This window comes from Pistacia vera, unplaced genomic scaffold, assembly GCF_008641045.1.
Source record: "Pistacia vera cultivar Batoury unplaced genomic scaffold, PisVer_v2 Contig320, whole genome shotgun sequence".
NCBI lineage: Eukaryota > Viridiplantae > Streptophyta > Magnoliopsida > Sapindales > Anacardiaceae > Pistacia > Pistacia vera.
This window is the reverse complement of record NW_022196136.1, coordinates 2719319-2738191: the sequence shown is the minus strand read 5'-3', so window position 1 is coordinate 2738191 and position 18873 is coordinate 2719319. Positions and strand designations below refer to the sequence as shown.

At 37.7% G+C, this 18873-nt stretch overlaps 2 protein-coding genes across 4 annotated transcripts; both read left to right on the top strand.

The window, feature by feature from the left end:
• Positions 1-1228: 1228 nt before the first annotated feature.
• Positions 1229-4498, top strand: LOC116136884 (50S ribosomal protein L19-1, chloroplastic-like). 3 transcript variants are annotated; one of them, XM_031422545.1, is made up of 6 exons: positions 1229-1538; positions 1642-1801; positions 2150-2371; positions 2448-2534; positions 2656-2789; positions 4062-4498. In XM_031422545.1, the coding sequence occupies exons 2-6, from the start codon at positions 1655-1657 to the stop codon at positions 4162-4164; spliced, it is 693 nt and encodes a 230-aa protein (XP_031278405.1). In that variant the 5' UTR covers positions 1229-1538; positions 1642-1654; the 3' UTR covers positions 4165-4498. The 3 variants fall into 3 exon arrangements, with proteins under 3 accessions (XP_031278405.1, XP_031278404.1, XP_031278406.1); XM_031422544.1 differs by having other exon boundaries at positions 1637-1801; XM_031422546.1 differs by having other exon boundaries at positions 1230-1538; positions 1637-1801; positions 2153-2371.
• A 1701-nt stretch (positions 4499-6199) lies between these two features.
• Positions 6200-18778, top strand: LOC116137174 (probable serine/threonine-protein kinase WNK3). The gene is made up of 8 exons (XM_031422861.1): positions 6200-6519; positions 6630-6667; positions 6792-7019; positions 7118-7341; positions 7436-7593; positions 16872-17055; positions 17137-17274; positions 17399-18778. The coding sequence occupies exons 1-8, from the start codon at positions 6433-6435 to the stop codon at positions 18166-18168; spliced, it is 1827 nt and encodes a 608-aa protein (XP_031278721.1). The 5' UTR covers positions 6200-6432; the 3' UTR covers positions 18169-18778.
• Positions 18779-18873: the final 95 nt, after the last annotated feature.

Genomic DNA, 18873 nt, shown 5'->3' with positions numbered 1-18873 from the left:
TTACTCAGAATGACTAAACACATCCCCTCACCTCACCAACCATAACCAACTTAATGATTTTACATAACCAACTATTATTTGGTTTAATCCCTCACATTTCATCATACCCAACTTTTTCCCTTTACCTAATACTCATAACTGCAGTTGTTTTAGAATTTTAGATAATATTTTTGAAAAAGGTAAGAGTTAGGTAACGAAATAAGATTTAAAAATTAATAAAATTACCTCTTAGATTTGTTAATTTATTAAATACACCTGTAATAAAAATATTAAAAATTATAAAAACACTCCTATCCACCCATTAAATATCAGTAGTCGACCAGCACCACCAAAGGGTGGTCGGAGTCGCCGTATAGAAGCACGAGCGATTGGATTTGGTCGGTCATACGTTGAGATAGCCTTTTTCAACCAAATCCACCATGAATTTGGTCGAAAAATGCTAGATCTACGGTTAGATCTAGCTATTGACGACTAGATTTGATCGCGTTTGGTCGTCAACGACTAGCTACGACCAAAGCTCTGGCCTGTTCCAATCGGATCCACGGTGGATCTGATTGAAAAAGGATATATCAGTGCACTACTGGCCAGATCCAGCCGGTAGTGTGCCATTATACTAGATTCTGGCCACCTCTCGACGGTAGTGGCCAGAATCTAGCAAATGTGGATAAGTGGGGGTATTTTTGTCAATTTCTGAACTTTTTTTTGAGGGTGTTTAGTTAAATTAACGAACTTAAGGGGTTTAAAATAATTAAACAAAATATAATAATATTTGCATAATATGTAAATAAATGTGTATTTTGTAAATGATAAGAATAGGATGGGGAAAATATAGAGAAACAAATGCACCCATATCTCTAATATTTTCATTTTTAAATTTATAATAATTTACTTAATTAATATAATTTGAGTCAGTTTGTGCATACTTCGGGTAATCCTTAAGGGCCATTAAACCCCTTAAAAGGTAATGTTACAAGATCAGTTTCAAATGTTATAATTGACCTTAAGATTCAAACCCAAAATATTAATAAAACGAGGAAACCTTACCCTTCAAAACTATTGATGAGTTCAAAACACTTATAAATTGAATGTACATGGGCCGGCGTGTGGTACCCAATGCAAAGCCCATTAAATCCTAATTTAAAGTTGGTTGCTTCTGTCTTCCAAACTCTGAGGTTTTTAATGGATACTCCTGAAGTCCTGAGGTTTAATGAGAGAACAGTAGATCCACATGTCTCATAATAGAAGACTTGCATCATTGTAATTGATTTACATTTGTGAAAAGTAACTATTATAGATTCTGTGTCCGAATTAACTTTTCACGAATGTCAGTCTGTAAGGGAGTCTTTGTTTCATTCTGAAACCACAAGGGTGTAAGCGTTTTATTCTGAAACCTGTAGGTCTTCTTGTTCTCTCACTAAACCTGAGGGGTTTCAATACAAACCTCTTCTTATCATAATCATGAAACCCCAGTTTCGATTTGAGGGTTTTTGATTTGGGGGGCGAAAATACCCATCGTATCTCCGATCGAAGCTATTACTGTAAGCAAATCAAATTGTTTGTTAATCCTTTTTCTTTTAATTACAAAGTTTTCTCAGGAACCAAACAGAGTTGAGAGTACAACTGTTTTCTTGTGAAGTGCAGCCTCAGTGTTAAAATGCAGGCTTTTCGTGGGAGTATCCGGCTGGTTCAAAGGCATAACTTCACGAAAGGATTCGCTTCGTCCAACTTTATGGGTCATCCATTCGATTCTTTGAAGAATTCCTTTCTGCGATCGCTCCACGAGTTCGCTTCTTGCTCTCAGGTCGCATTATTTTACTTTCGCTTTATTTTTATCCAAATGTAATGCTCAATGGGAGAGAAGCTTTCATCTCTACTTAGAATTAAGTATTTAAGAATGGCTTAGTTTCGTAATATAAGACCTATATTATGTTTTTCAAATGACTCTTCTGTTACAAAAAGTGTATTCAGTACATAGTTAAATAGGTGTGAATTAGTTTAGTGAGTTTTGTTTCGGTAAAGATTGTTAGTTTAGGATTTTCTGCTTTTGCACGTGTTTGTGAGTATTTTAGGATTGAATCGGACCTTGTTGAATCAAGGAATATGTTTATCATGAAGACAAAAGAGTATAACACTCGTCAAGGTTCTTCAGCAGGTAAAATTTTGCTCCCAAACTGAGTCATTGACATCGCTCAACTATTATGGTAGAAGTACTAGGGCTGGATTGTTTCAACAAGGGATAATGGAGTCAACTTTCGCTAGCAGGTGCCTTACTACGATGGGAAATTCTGATGCATCAGCTTCACAAGACTTTTCTGCTGCTCCCCGCATCAAATTTAAGAGGCTTGATAAAACTGCTAGGCACATAATGCAGGCACGTGTCTTTTCATTGCAAATGCTTACATTAATAAGATTAGATTTGATCATTGTATTGTTTGATGTCTTTACAGATTTTGGATAAGGAAGCAGTGGAGGAAGTGAAGGGACAGAGAGAGATACCTGATATAAAGCCTGGTTATATCGTGCAATTTAAAGTGGTACCATATGTTTTCATTGCTGAAATATTTCTTGTTGATTTTGTAGAGTAAGATAGGGGAGTGGGTGCATTATTGAAGGATTCAAGTTAAATTGTTCTGTTATAATTCATGGTGTGAACAGGAAGTCCCTGAGAATAAGAGACGTGTTTCGGTCTTAAAGGGCATTGTTATAGCAAGGCGTAATGCTGGTCCAAATACTACATTTAGAATAAGGAGGTTGGTAGCTGGTGTTGGAGTTGAATCTCTCTACCCGCTGTAAGTAAAATTGGCATTTTCTGTCTTATAAACAAAATATGGCCCCATGGTATGTTAGATTTGCTGCCCTAAACTGGAAGAGAAGTGTCTCTTCTCTCTTGTGGATGGACTGTTTGTAGTGAAATTGCCTAAACACCATGATACTTTCTTAGTATGATTTTATATATTCCTAAAAATTAAGTTTCATTTATATGTGTCGAATTGATTAGGTACTTGTTGGGCTTTTTAAATGTGTATGGTCATAAAAGATTTTAAGTATCAAATGAGCATTAATCTGAATGAAATGCTGGCAAAAATGCCTTTTGCCATGATATTGTGTTGAAACTGTATGTTGTTATTTTTGGAAGACAAAATATTATGCATTGGTCTAGTAGTAAGTGAATCTATAAGGGCATATGATTTAAAGATTCTATACACTTAGGCATGATTTAATTTACCTATGAAAAAACCAAGATTTTGATATTTATGAAATTTATTCCTTGTAATCTTTTAGGTTTCTATCTGAAGTTCCATGATTATTAACAGTATGGTTTCACTTTATTGAAATTTCTTTCTCATTCACTTTGATTGAATTCATATTCTAGTCCAAAGATTCATATTGTTTGAAATGTTAGATCTTATAATACATGAATATATACAAGAAAAGTACATGTTGACCCAAAGGATGTCGATGCCACCTATTATTAAGAAATGTTGCTACAAATAAACTAATGTATGCGAACTTAGATGTGACACTTAATTAATGGAAGAGTTGATAAAAATAGTCAAGTTAAAGAATGAGACAGAATGATATGACAAAAAAGAGTTTGAATCTGTATTATTACTCTTAATTAAGATACCGTTAGACCCTCTGGTTTACCAAACAAGAATGGAAATCAAACTCAATGCAAAAGAGATCATGTTATCTACATCTTCCCAGGCTTTGGAAAAGAGCTAAGGAGTATATACTTGTACTGCAAGAGCATTGGATAGTGATTTACTGGAAAATATATTTTTTTTTCTCCATTACTTGTGTCTGATGCTGAATTGTATGTGAAACTGAATGTGACAGCAAAATTAGCCATAAAACGGTATTTAACTTCATAGGTAGTAATTAGCTAAGATACTTGAAATGAATTTGTTAGATTCAATTTCTTGTTTATATTTGTGCATCTGTGGATTTCGTCCAAATTTTTAGTGTAGGTTGTGTGGAATTTGCACCTTTGGGATTATATTGGAATAATGCTTTCAGTCTTGTGCATGATGACCAAATAAGTTAGTGGTGGATGACAGGTACTCGCCTAACATAAAGGAGATAAAAGTGTTGGACAAGAAGAAAGTGAGGAGGGCCAAGCTTTACTATCTCAGGGACAGGATGAATCCTCTTAAGAAGTAGTTGGAAGCTTTATGAGTGGGAAAATAACTGTTAGGTCCTTGAGAAAGATGGTGGGGTTGTATGGCCTTGGCAAGAAACGTTTTGAAGTATTTGTATATCCATTTTTCCCTTTTTTCTTATTTAAGGGAAAGTTTTTTGGATTTTTGTTTATTGCCCGAGTCTAGAAGAGGCGAGGATTTCAGATTTCCAGTGGGATATGCAGCAGGCTTCCAGAACCGTTAGATTTTTCGTTCTACAACTATCTGATTTCATAAAGGATGTACATTGTATGGCATGGCTTCTTGTTTGATTAATGTATCCATTAAAATTATTATTATTATTATTATTATTTTTATTTTTTTGTTTGAGATCATACATTTAAAATGTGCAATGTGTTAGGGACAAGAGGTTTCTACCAATGATTAGGAATGTCCAACCCGGCTAGTTAAACTAGTTCAACCGTGACCTAGAGCCTTCACCAAGTCGAGTTACAAATTTTATTATTCATTCAAAACCCTAGAAATTAGGACATCAATCCGTGAATATTAAAAAATGGAGTGTTAGGGCTTTTGAAGAGGAATCGTTGGTATGTGGAATGGTGGCAACGGCATTGATTTCCGATGAGTAAATCGACTAAAAATTGCAAACCAATGTCACTAGAAAAAGCTTGTTGTCGTTGGCGACTGGGGAGGTGAACAGGGAAGGAGTAAGATAGGTTTTTGTTAGGAGGCTGAGGGGAGTGTTTTTGTGGTGATGGGGATTGTTGTCGTTGTTGAAAATAGGCCATATTTGTTGATGCCTACGATGGTGTGTGGGGTGTTTATGCAAGATTTCAAACTTATAGGAACTTATATATAGAGTTTTTAGGAGTATTTTTGTTAGATTTCAAATCTTTGGACACTCCGGGTAAACCACCCAACCCGATGGCCTGGGCGGGTCACTGCACGGGTTGGGTTTCTAATCACTTATTTCTACCATGAATAAGTGAATATCATAACATGTTTGTCTTGGATTTATTTTAGGCGGAATAACATTTTTGAGACCAAACAGGGATGACAATGGGAGGATTGGGGCGGCTTAAAATTCAAACCAATTCAACCCATAAAAATTTTGTCCAAACCAACCCAACCCATTATCTAGAGCTTGATAAGGGGTTATCAAATTCTAATTTTCTTTAATATAAATTTTCTATATAATTTAATTAATTCAAATATATATATATATATAGTAATTACTTTTTCAACTATAAAATTATTTCTGATATAATAAAGATTATGCATATTAATAACTAATTTAAAAAAAAAAGTCCATAGGGGATCGTAGGATTACTGTAGTTATTAGTATTGTCATGGAGTCATGCATATCGAGTAACACCACTCACATGGAGATGCTTAGAACTAGGAGATTTATAACCTAAACCCTTCAATAACATGTCTTCCTAATTTATAGAGTCTTACATTGAATTTAAAAAGTCTTTGACATAAATGGCAATCCATGAGTTGGAAAGGATAAAGACAGTGATCCTACCTTAATCCAAAAAAGTAATATTAAAGGTCACAGTTCAATAATGATACATGTAAATACTTCTCTCACGACATTATGTAGATATAATAAAAAGAATATTTACACCATTAATTAGTATGTTAAGTGAATATTTAAAAGATGGAAATATTTTCTCATTTAATAGGGTGTGCTCCCTAAAATCCAAATACACCAATAAGATACAAAATGTTAACTTGAGCCAAACACCTTTGTTGGGGCTTTGTTAACGCTTGTTTGTTTACTTTGTAGATGTCAAAGCTCCATTTCTTTAATAATAATGATGGTCAACTATAATAATATAAGATTGGAATTGGTTAATTAGGTGGAAGACTGGAAGGTTTCAATCTGATAATTGCAAACCCTTTCAACTACCCACCCAATTTCTTCTTGCTTCATTATTATATTACTTTGTTTTCTTATTGATTTTAAATGCATTTAATTACACGTTAAAATCTATAGTCTCTAGAAGAGTTTACAATATGAATATGAATTCAGCAATAAGAAATGAATAAATTATAATCTCCCATCCCACGTTCGCACATGAAAAACAAATCTGAGCTTTACGCACAGTTTTAAATAAGTTTCCAATTCCAAGTTAGTGGGTTTGCTGATTTTCTCAGCCCTTTAATTTAAACGCTTCTCTTTGAAGAGACAACTTTTCTTTCTTTCTAAACCTCTCCTTTTCTTTCAGATTCATCTTTTCTTTCCCCATTTGACTTCCCTTTTGGCGGCTTTTCTTAGACGATAATGCCACTGGATTCCTCTTCTGAACAAGACCAGGACGATTCTGATTCTGAGTTCGTTGAAGTTGATCCCACTGGTCGTTACGGTCGGGTCTGTCTTTTCTCTCTTTCCTTTTCCTTTTATTTCATTTTCCCTTCTTTATTTTTTTATTAAATTAAATGGGTGGTTCTGTTTTTGTTATTTTCATCTGATTTTTGCAGTATAAAGAGGTTTTAGGAAGAGGGGCTTTCAAAAAAGTGTATCCTTTACTCAATTCTTTTCTTTTAGTTGTGAGTTTATATTCAATGGAACAAAGTAGTTGCTTTACAGTGTTTATTGAATAATGTTTATGTGACTTCCTTGATCAAGTTGTCGTAATTTAGATATAGAGCATTTGACGAATTGGAAGGAATTGAAGTAGCATGGAATCAGGTTAAGGTTGCTGATCTATTACGTAATTCTGAGGATTTGGACCGTCTTTATTCAGAAGTTCGTTTGCTTAAGACTTTGAAACACAAGAATATTATTAAATTTTATAATTCCTGGGTTGATGCTAAAAATGAGAGTATCAATTTTATTACTGAGATTTTCACTTCCGGAAATCTGCGCCAGTAAGTTCTAGTAATTCTGCTTCAGTATCAAATTTTGTTCTGAGATTTTCATATTCTACTTTGTATTTTTTAATGGTTCATATTTGGATATTGTGTAGGTATAGAAAGAAACATAAACATGTTGATCTAAGGGCATTGAAGAAGTGGTCTAGGCAGATTTTAGAAGGTCTTTCTTATCTTCACAGTCATGACCCGCCAATTATTCATCGAGATCTCAAGTGTGATAATATTTTTGTGAATGGAAATCAAGGTGAAGTGAAAATTGGTGATTTGGGACTAGCTGCCATCCTTCAACAGGCACGTTCGGCTCATAGTGTTATTGGTAAGAATTTGGTGCATAGATAGTACGCTTATACAGTTTTGCAATGAAATCTGTTATGGGGCTTAGGTGAATTTGATGTTGAAATTTATTTTAGGCACGCCAGAATTTATGGCGCCAGAGCTCTATGAGGAGGAATACAATGAACTTGTGGATATATATGCCTTTGGCATGTGCTTGCTGGAGTTAGTGACCTTTGAGTACCCATATTTTGAATGCACCAATGCTGCTCAAATATATAAGAAAGTGACATCAGTATGTCTTTCTTAATCTTTGGCTCACTCAAAATTATCATGCACTTGCTATCTTTTCAATTCATGCGTTACATATGCACTATGACAAGCTAATTTAAGTACCTCTGTTTGTGTACTTTGGGTAAATTTACAATTGAAATTCAGTATGATTCTTGTAGACGCTCAGGGTTCCATCAATTTCCATGCAACAGTATTGTCTTGATGGTTTACGGTTGTGGTCTTTAATCTCAAATTCATGCATTAAATCATTAATATACATTAGTATCCTGAAATCTGGTGTATGCTGAAGGATTTCTGGGTTATTAAATATATTTCTGATAATAAATGAATCAGTTGCTATTTAGTTTTTTATGTTTTCCCTTTCTTGAGTTGAGATAGTTGAGATACTTTCTAGTCTTTTAGTAGTTATGATAGTTTGAACATTTTACTCCTTAAAGTAACAGGATTCCCTAGATCATATAGCTCCTTTGACTGTCTAAAAGTAATAGGATTCCCTAGATCATATAGCTCCTTTGACTATCAAAATTTGTCTGGACAACAATTGAATCAAGCTCCTTAGAACCAATAAGATTTCTTTCGATTCATCCTTGGAGTTATACCTCATTCAAATTTTTTTTTGATTCCTAACCCTTTGTTGAGAAATCAGATTCTAGACCTCTCTTTTTTGTTCTATGCACTGGTGCCAGCCATAACAATTGCTTGAACAACCAGTGGTTGCTGGTGCTTTAGATATTTCCTGGACTATTTGAATTCTTTTCTCATCAATATAAGAGGAGTTGCAAAGATGGAGTACAATATTGCACCTCCTAGATTTTCAATTTTTTTTTTTAATATATATGCCTATTTTTTTTTTGTTAATTTACTCCAAATTCAATGTTTTAATACCTCTTTTTCCTTTTCTATATATATTTTTTTGACAATACAATTTCTTAATTTTCATTTACAACATTCCTCAAGGTGATTGTGATGAATACCTCCCTTCACACACAATCCCAGACTCAACCTGCACTTTCTCACACACACACAAATCCACACAGCAGCAAGCAATATAACAGTAGCAAACCAATATATTCTCAATAGAGGATGAAGTGAAATGAGAATATAATTCATGTAATATTCCTGAAAGTACCAGAAACAAATGAACCATGAAAAAAAGACAGACTGGTCTTCGAGGGCCAACACCTCCCAGGACACACATCCACACCAAAAATCAGAATATCCTCCCACACTCTCACGCTCTCTTTTTATCTGACACCAAATCCTAACTAATTCCACCTGTCTATAGCACCAAATACACCTTTTGTCCTTTCTTAGCCCTACGTCTATACTTAATTGAAATATTGGGCCTGGATCCATCATCAACCCCTGGCCCCCCAAGAAGTGCCACCTTGTCCTCAAGGTGAAAATAGGGGAACTAGTGTGTGTCGAGTCATAGGCTTCCCATGTGTTGTCACAAGGTGGTAAATTTTCCATTTAATCACACCTCATATTGTCATTAGTAACCGACGCATTGAAACACTTGTTCAGGTTCCACTTTTAGCACCATATTACTGTCAATAAGGTCGGGAAGGGGAAGTGTATTAACGGGTAAGATGACAACCTGCTTCACTAGGACAATGGAACGTTATGAATTTGGGCTGTCGAAGGCACTTAATTTGTAGGCGAAGGGCCTATCTTCTCGTGATCCAAAGGTCCAAAGACCTTGGGACTAAGTTCTCATTGGCTCTCTAGCGAAGGATTTTGCTCGATATGGTTGTAGCTCAAATAAACCCACTCCCCATTCAAAACTAACCTCCCTCCTCTTTCCATCCGCATGAGCTTTCATAATGTTTTGTGCCTTTCCAGATTCAGTTTTAGTTCCTCTAAGATCAGATTGTTGTTCTGTCATTAATTTGTCCACAGCCTCTACCACAGAACCATGTTCTGAAACTTAAGAAGGCAGGTGGGTCCCACCGTACAAAGCCGAAAAGGGGACATTGCAGCTGATCGATTATATGATAGTGTTGAACCAATATCTCCCAGTCAAGCCATTTTGGCCACTGTTTCGGTTGTTGCCCCACAAACATCGCAAGTACGTCTCAACACACGATTTACAACCGTCGGTCGGCTGATTAGGATGGTAGAGGTGCTCATATCAGCTGAATCCCAGATTGCTTGAACAATTCCTTCCAGAAAACACTCATAAAGATGTGGTCCTGGCGATATATTGTGCGGGGAAACCCATGTAACGACCACGTTTGAGATAAAGAGTGACTATTTCTTGGGTGTAAAAGGGTCGAAAAGTGAAGAAAGGACTATACTTGGTAAGCCAATCCACTACCACTAGTACGGTGTCAACCCGATTAACTTTCGGAACGCCACAATGAAATCCATCGACACATCCTCCCAAACTTGAGATGGTACAGGTAGTGCCTGCATAAACCGCGGACGAAGATTGTCAACTTGTTTGTGTGACATGTTGGGCAGTCCGAACATACTTCTGAATTCGCTTTCATTCCATCCCAATATACTACTTATGAAGCCTTTTGTAAGTCAGAAAAATCCAAAAGACCTCCATAGGTGAATGGAATTCTTGAAGAAGCAACCTGACTTGGGGGCAAGACTGGGCAGAACACGTTCATCAAGTAAAGTTGGTGTCCGAGGACCATGTTCCGATGGCTGTGCGGATCATTATCAAATCTTGATAAATCTTGGGGATTTTATCATCTTTTGGACCATATCTTCTAGCTGGCCTGTTAGCAAAGTAGCAAGGATAGGGCATTGTACTCGACCAACTCTTCCTTCCTTGACAGGGCATCAGCAGCCTTATTCTCTACTCCCAACTTGTACTGAATTTCGAAATCAAGGCCTAGAAGCTTGATGGTCCACCTTTTTGCTCTCTCCTTGTAACCTCTGACCGTTAAGTAATGAGGCTCTGTTGATCGGTTCGGATGATGAGATGACGACCGAGAGGGAGTGTTTCCATTTTTGGACGGCAAAGACAATAGCCATCAATTCCCGTTCATAAAAGACTTTAACCGGGATCGAGGGGAGAGACCTTGGCTGATGAATGCTATTGGTCTACCATCCTGCATCAATACCGCCCCAATTCCTTGCCCAGATGCATTAGTTTCGATAATAAATTCCTTAGAGAAATCCGGCATAGCGGAACCGGTAGTGTAGTCATCACCTGTTTCAACTCATCAAGGCAGATTGCAGCTTCGAACCAGGAAAACGCATTCTTGCGAAGGAGATCAGTTAAGGTTTTGCCGAAAACCATACCCTTATCCTAAGAACCCTTGTAGTGCCTTAATATCTTTCGATCGGCCAAGCCAAAATACATTCAATCTTGATGGGTCTACACAACACCTTGAGCTGAAATGATGTGTCCCAAGTAATCCAGCTAGACCTGCGCAAATGTGCATTTCTTTCGGTTAACCACCAGCCATGTTCCCTAAAATCAAAGGGACTTCTAAGTGACCAAGTGATCTTCCATATCGCACTATAGACCAAGATTCATCAAAAAGACAAGGATGAACCGTTTGAGATAGGCTTGATATGTCATTCATGAGGTTGGAAAGTAAACGGGGCATTGGATAGGTCGAATGGATCACAAGAAACCGTAATGACCCTCATGCGTTCTAAAGGTTGTCTTGGGGGTATCCTTTTCTCTCACTCTATCTGTGATACCAGACTTGAGATAAGCTTAGAAAAAATTGAGGCTCCCCCAACTTATCAAATAACTCATCCACCTGAGGAATGGGGAATTTATCAGAATAGTGATCTTTTTTAAGCCCTGTAATCAACACAAAAGCGCCACCCCCATCTTTTTGCGCACTAGTAAGACTGGACTGGAAAAGGACTCTTGCTTGGCTTAATGATTTCGGATGCCGACATCTCCTAGCAATGTTCTCATCTCGTTCTTCAAGTAGTAGGGTTAGGGGTGTGCAAATCCGATATCCGATCCGAATATGGCATTTTCTGATCGATCCGAATTTTCGGATCAGACTATACTCTGATCCGAATCCGATCCAAATTATGCGGATATCCGGATTACGGATATCCGATTATTTGAATCAGTAACCGAATATTCGAATGTGATCCGAATTTAACAATTTTCTTTTAAAATCAAATAATTCTAGAAATAAAATTGAATTTAAATTCCCTTACAATTACATGATAAAGTATCTAAAAAAATTAACATGAAGCACAAAACATTTACTTATGTTGTCCAAACATTTAATTCTTTGAATGTGTTTCATATGAGCTTTATGTACACAACATTTTGCTTGGTCTGGAACTTGTAGCTGATACAACTCCACATTTTCAATTACTCCTTCGGAGCACCTCGACCCAGAAACGTGAGAACCTATGGCCACGAACCAAACCCATAGTAAGAACATCTGCAGATCATCCCTTAGAAAACGAAATATTCAGATTTTACAGAAAATGAAATAAAAATGTTACTGTTAATTTTTTTTCCGCTATTTAATCCAGGCCTTATTCCAAGCCCTCAGAAACAGAGGACATAACAATTCATAGATGAATATATATATGAGAGAAAGCAATGTCATTTTTGAACTATCATCAGTTCTATCATAACAGTTGGAGAAAGTACAGAACAAAAGCCAGATGATGGCAAAGATGTTGATTAGTAGACATAACCATACGGTCAAACTACTTCATTTTGCTGCTTCGAGAGAAAAAATAGAAATGGCAATGACAAACAAGAATCAAACCTCATTTGCCTCCACTCAACTTGTTCCTATCTCACTATCTCAGCAGTCAGCACTTCACCTTTCGGTGAAGCAAGCAAGCAATGCATCTCAAACAAACCAAATTAAAACATTTTCAGTTTCTCATAATATTCCTTTTCCACTTTTCTATCACCAACCATGCTTCCTTCCACAATAAACAAAGCCAGGAAAATTCTCCAGTGGATTAGATTTAGGGGTCAAACTACAATACTCAGATACTTTTTTCGGTGATAAAGATTAAATTATAAAAACAAAGTTTTATTGTAGTCAAATTTGTAGATTCAATATTTATTGTAGGCTCCGGGATATATGACGTGAACAAAATTCAGCAACTCTAAATTCTAAAGAAATTAACTTACGATCGATTTGGGGCTTCAATCGTCAAAGAGACTGAGATCTGACAGAGTTGAGCGAGAGACACTGGTCGTTGTGCGTGTTCGAGCGAAAGAGACTGAGAGAGTTGAGCGAGAGAGAGTGACTGAGTGAGAGATTGAGCTGAGATCTGGTCTGAGAGTTTGAGTGATTGTGAGGTCTGTGCGACTGTGCGTGACTACGTGTTCTAGCGAGGCAGCGGCCAGCGAGAGCCGAGAGAGACTGAGACTCTGAGAGTGAGAGAGACAGAGAGTGTGTGAGGTCTGTGCTGTGCGTGACTGCGTCTGCGTGTTGCCGTGTTCCAGCGAGAGAGACTGAGAGTGAGAGACAGTGAGAGATAGGCTTCCGACTTCTGAGTTCCGGCGAGAGCCGAGAGAGACTGAGACGAGTGAGAGAGACAGAGTTGAGTAATTGAATTTGAGTTAATTGTGACATTGTGTTAGACACAGGGTTATTGACTTATTGTTAGTTGTTACACTCAAAAGTCAAAACGACGTAGTTTTGTAAAATCTGGATCGGATTCGGATATTCGAATTTTTAACATTTCCGATCCGAATATTCGGATTTTTTAAAATAACGATCTGTATCCGATCCGAATTTTCGGATATCCGATTTTTATGGATCGGATACCGGATATCGGATTTTTTTGCATAGCCCTAGTAGGGGTACCGGTAGGGCCTGATATTGGGAGGTTTACTTCCTGGTAACAGCCTAATGGCGTGATCGTGCCCCCTGTTTGGCGGTAGTCCTAGACCTCCTGGTGTAGGCTCAAACACATCTTCCTGATAGCGGAGTAGCTCTTGAAGTCTACTATCCTCACTGGACTCATGCTTTGGCCGCACCTGTAGGGTCCCAAACTCAATCAGATACCCCATGCCCTCAGTCCGTAGTGTTTTTATCATCCCCTTGAGTGAAACCAGGGTCTTGCCAATGAAGGGTCCCCCTGTAGAGTAACCATTTCTCCTTCCCTGTTGAATTTCATCACCAAATTTTTCCAATTGGTGGTGGTTTCTCCAAGTGTCTCCAGTTAAGCAACACCCAAAATCACATCCGCACTACTCATAACAAAGGGAAAGAAATATTGGACGATGGTAATACCTTGTAATGATAGATGGACCTCCTTGCATTCTCCCCAGCACATGATGTTGTAGCCGTCCCCCACCCTTACCCCAAACAGCTTAGTCTGCTCTATAAGAATCTTCAGCTCCTCAACTAACTCTTGGTTGATGAAATTATGTGAAGCCCCGTTGTCTACCAACACTATAACTTCCCTACCATTAATTTCCCCTTTTAGCTTCAATGTTTTAAGGCCATTAATCCCCACCACCGAGCTAATTGACAACTCAACCTCCTTTCGTGGATTGCTTTCAGGTGGGTCAACCTCTATCGAATCTTCCTCTTCCTCTGTCGCTTTTTCTTCAACCAATAACACCTGAAATTGCTTATCCCCACACTTGTGCCCCGGAGAATATTTAGCATCACATCGGAAGCAAAGCCCCTTTTCCCTTTTCCTTTGAATTTCCGTCTCTATCAACCTTCTACATGGGAGATCTCGCACAAACGCTGACTTGGGATTGTTGGAAGACGTTGACCCTGCGCTAGAATTATTCTCGGTGAAGTTTCTGCGTACAGAGTTGCTGGAGTTTAAATTGGGTGAGCTGTTTTGATTTAAAGGTAAGGTGGGCTGGGTTGTTTTTGGGTAATCTGTGAACTTGGGCTGATTTGTGAGGGCACGCTGCCCAGGTCCAAATGAATTAGTTGCGGGCTGGTTAGTGGGTTTTCCTTGGCGGCCCAAACCCATACTGGCTTCTTCCAAAACCATATTTCTCTCCTTCACTCTTTGGGCCAACAAAATGACTTGGTTCAAGGCATTGGGTTGGGTCAACAAGTTGGGTTGCTAGAGCTTTATCTCAGCTTTGATCTCAAGTTTCAGACCATTGAGAAAATTAGCGGTGAGCACGTCTTCTCTCTCGCCGACTGCCAAGGCGGCCTCTTCCTCAAATCGCTGACGATAATCCAACACAGTCCTGATTTGCTTTGTCGCCATTTTATCTCCAAATGACTAATCTCTTGGGTGCTGCTAAATCTCTGGAGTAGAGCAACCTTGAATGTCGGCCAAGTCACCGTTAGATTCCTTGTTTCAGTCCACTGGTACCAATGAAGGGTTTCCCCCTCCATACACAATGTTGTTGAGTGCACCATATGCTCCTCCGCTATCTGGTTAACTGAGAAATAGCGCTCTACTCGAAAAATCCAGCCATAAGGATCTTCGTCGAAGAATATTGGCAGCTCAAGTTTCTGACCACCCCAATCTCTTCGATTCCCTCCAACGCCGCCGTAAAAACCACCATCTCCCAGATGTTCGTTTCCTTGGTGGTTCACCCTGTTATGTGGATCCCCCGTTCCAGAGTGGTTGCCCTCCTCCAGCATCACTTGTCTCCTGTGAGTTTCTCCTTCTTCATCTTTTCTTTGCATCCAGTTCTGCATTCCAACCATCATCTTCCTCATGGCATTAAGAGTCTCTGTCAGCCTTTTTATATCCCGTTGGACCACCATGACCTTTTTCTCCACATTATCGACTCTACTCTCCATCCTTGTATTGACCATGCCCCCATGAGCGCCTGCTCTAATACCAAGCTGATGAATATCTCCCTTTCACACACAACCCCAGACTCAAACCTGCACTTTCTCACAACAACACACACAAATGCACACAGCAGCAAGCCAATATAACAGTAGCAAACCAATATATTCTCAATACAGGAATGAAGTGAAATGAGAATAATAATTCATGTAATATTCCTGAAAGTAGCAAAAACAAATGAAACCAAATGAAAAAAAGAGACAGACTGGTCTTTGAGGGCCAGCATCTCCCAAGACACATCCACACCAAAAATCAGAATATCCTCCCACACTCTCACGCTCTCTTTTTATCTGACACCAAATCCTAACTAACCTTGCCACCTGTCTATAGCACCAAATTACAACTTTTGTCCCTTCCTAGGCCTATGTCTATACTTAATTGAAATATTGGGCCTGGATCCATCAGATTACTACCATAAACAATTGTTGAAGTTCAAACATGATGCATTTTAAGAGTTGGTTTTTCTTTCTATTTCTCAAACTTTTTAGCTAATTTCCTATGCAGATTACCATCATAAAACTATCTCACATTTATTGTTAATTACTTAATTTTTAATACATTCTCTAAAAATGGGTTGTGAAACATTTTACTTTCTTTTCTCAAACAGTTTTACTAAAGTTTTACATTAATATATAACGCTCATTACTGACATCTTATGTTAAAAAGAATAAAACACAACTCAAATATTTTTTCAGTTTGTAACTCCTATAATTTGTTTATCATTTCACTATTATTCGAAAAAAAGTTGCATAACATACAAATGAATATTAACTATTTAGAATTTGTTATTTTAATAAAAAAAAATTATTGTTTGAATTTGCCCATCCTATAGCAAATGCCTGACTATGTCTATGGGTAGTTAGGTATAGGATTGTGAATGCTGCCTAAATTTGGGATAATGTTTAGGGCTTATCACTGGTTAGTCAAGATTCTACTTTTTGCTCATAGTTCCATCTTGCATTCCTTCTTTATGTGTTGTTGCCATTTCCATAAGCAGTATTTCTTTTCATTCTGAGAAAGTTCGACATATGTGCTCTTTTGCAAACCATACCTGAAGCAGAAGTGAGCAAACTTTTGGAAAACTGTTATAATAATCTTCTGGTCTATAAAAACTTCAATCCTTTCAGCCAGTTATTTTTTGTTTCTACCTCAAAAAGGAGAGAATCTTTATCTGTTTATGAGGTAACTGATCACATAAACAAAATGCTAAAGTCACTGGTCTTAGCTGGCTTGGATTGAGTTCTAAAATTTTTTCCTAGTTGAATCAGGGGTAATGCTTTATAGTTTTTATAATTGGCAGAACTTTTTAAAGGTAAAATAGTTTTGAAATCTTTAAAATCTTGTAATGGATCAAGATTGACAGAAAATGGAACGTTAGGAAGTTCTAGATATCTAAATATGGTGTCTTGTACTCTTATCCTTATCTTCATTTCTTCATTCATTTTTTCATGTACCACAGCTTGAAGGTCACTTGTAGATTCGAAGTTGACTTCTTAATCATTGCTGTGATTTTTTTTTTCTTGGTAGGGAATAAAGCCAGCATCATTGGTAAAAGTGACAGATCCCGGTGTTCGAGCATTTATAGAAAAATGCATTGCAGAAGTCTCTGACCGGTTACCTGCCAAGGAACTTTTGGGAGATCCCTTTCTCCAACCAGATGAGGAAAATGAGAGTACAGGTCGTTCTTTACAAGCCAAAATTCATCATTCAGGTAATGTTGAAATTATGATGCTGCTATGGAGCACAAAGGCATTTAGGTTTTGGCCCTTACATATTTCATGAATATTTGCAGCTGGGAGTTCTAGTCAGGTAAAAGTTGGTGGAAATGCCCATTATCCTCCGGCTGAGACAAGTAGGGACTTTACAGTGCAAGGTCACAGGAGGGACAATTACACTATTTTTCTTAAACTGCGAATAGCAGATTTCACAGGTTCTTTCTCACTCTCACTGTGCAAGTGTGTGCTTATTATCAGTTTACTTATCTTGATATCAAGAAAATTATTTGTCTGTTAGCATTCATAAATTTCCAGCTGAAAGTCGTTTGTATGGTGCAGGTCATTTTCGCAATATTCACTTCCCATTTGATATTGCAGCAGACACAGCAAATTCTGTTGCTAGTGAAATGGTTAATGAGTTGAATCTGACAGATCAAGATGTCTCAACAATTGCTGCAATGATCGAGTCAGAAATTCGGACTCATATTCCAGATTGGGAACCTAGAGAAGTTTCTGGGGATAGTCTTTCTGAAGAGGTTGCAAATTTTGACAGATGTTCCCTTAAAACCAAGGATGACACTTCTCCTGTGACAAATGAGCCAATCCCGTCTTTTGGTGGCCTTCGATTGGAGAGATTGCCATCAGGTCATAAGTACTGGTCTGACTCGCCCAAGGCAGTGAGTAAAAACTCTCAAGGCATGTCTGTTACATTAAACCTGCCATATTTGGCTGTCAACCATGAAGAAAGATTGACTGAAAATGATGAAAGAACTCCTAATAGCAAAAGAGATGGTCACAGTCCAAATGGTGATGCATCGCTTGAACAGCTGGAGGTTGAAATTTTGTCTTGCAAAAATGAGAATGTTGAAGAAAAAGAAGATGGTGGGATCTCTGATTTGCAATCAGAAGATGTCAAGAAAATTGTTGAGGGACTCAAGCATCTACTGCTAAAGCAGCAAAAGGAGGTAGACGAGTTAAAGAGGAAGCATGAGTTAGCTGTATCAGAGTTTCTGAAGGAACTCTCCAGAGAAATTCGTCAAAAGGTTTTAGATGAATGTCAGCTGAAGATTCCTGAATATAGGCTGGACTGTGAGACACTGTTACATTGAACCAATTTGCAAATGCTAGCCCTGTTGTATCATTGGAAGTGTTTCCGTCGCACGTCTGTTACTTGGAAATAAATGGTAATATCATACATCTTATATAAACACTGAAGGTATTTCAGGAAGCTCAAACATTTTTACTCATGACAATTAAGTTTGGCAGTATGAGTAGCAGTACCTGGTGCCTTGAGAACAGGTTCTACTAAAGAGGAATATATGCTTGGAACGCCAATTTATAGCCTGGTTCGAACATTGTTGAAAAAGAAACCCAGCTTGTCTTTGAGAGTTGACTTGTTGAATGTCAAAAGAACCACACCTAATTTTATTTTCCACGAATCTGCAGTGCTGCTGGGGGGTGAGATTGCTCTGGACTTTTGTGTAGTAAGGTGAGTTAAGAATTATTGTACACTTGTACATATAGTTTATACGCAAGTCTAGCCGTTTCAGATTACTGTCAGTTGAAATGCAAACGTGTTTCAATTTTTGGGTGACTCGTTTGTGTTGTGATAAGGATGAAGATTCACTGAAAGTTAAATTGTTTTTGTTGCATGCTTGCCGAATGTCTGTTTGGCAGTTATGTTGTTCATAATAAAATGGAATAATTGGTTCAGAGTAAGTATGGAGGTTGGAATTTGAAGGGTACCACAATCCATAACTTGTTTGTTATTTATTTTTAGCCAAGTTGTTGGCTCTTAGGTTTGATTTAGGGTA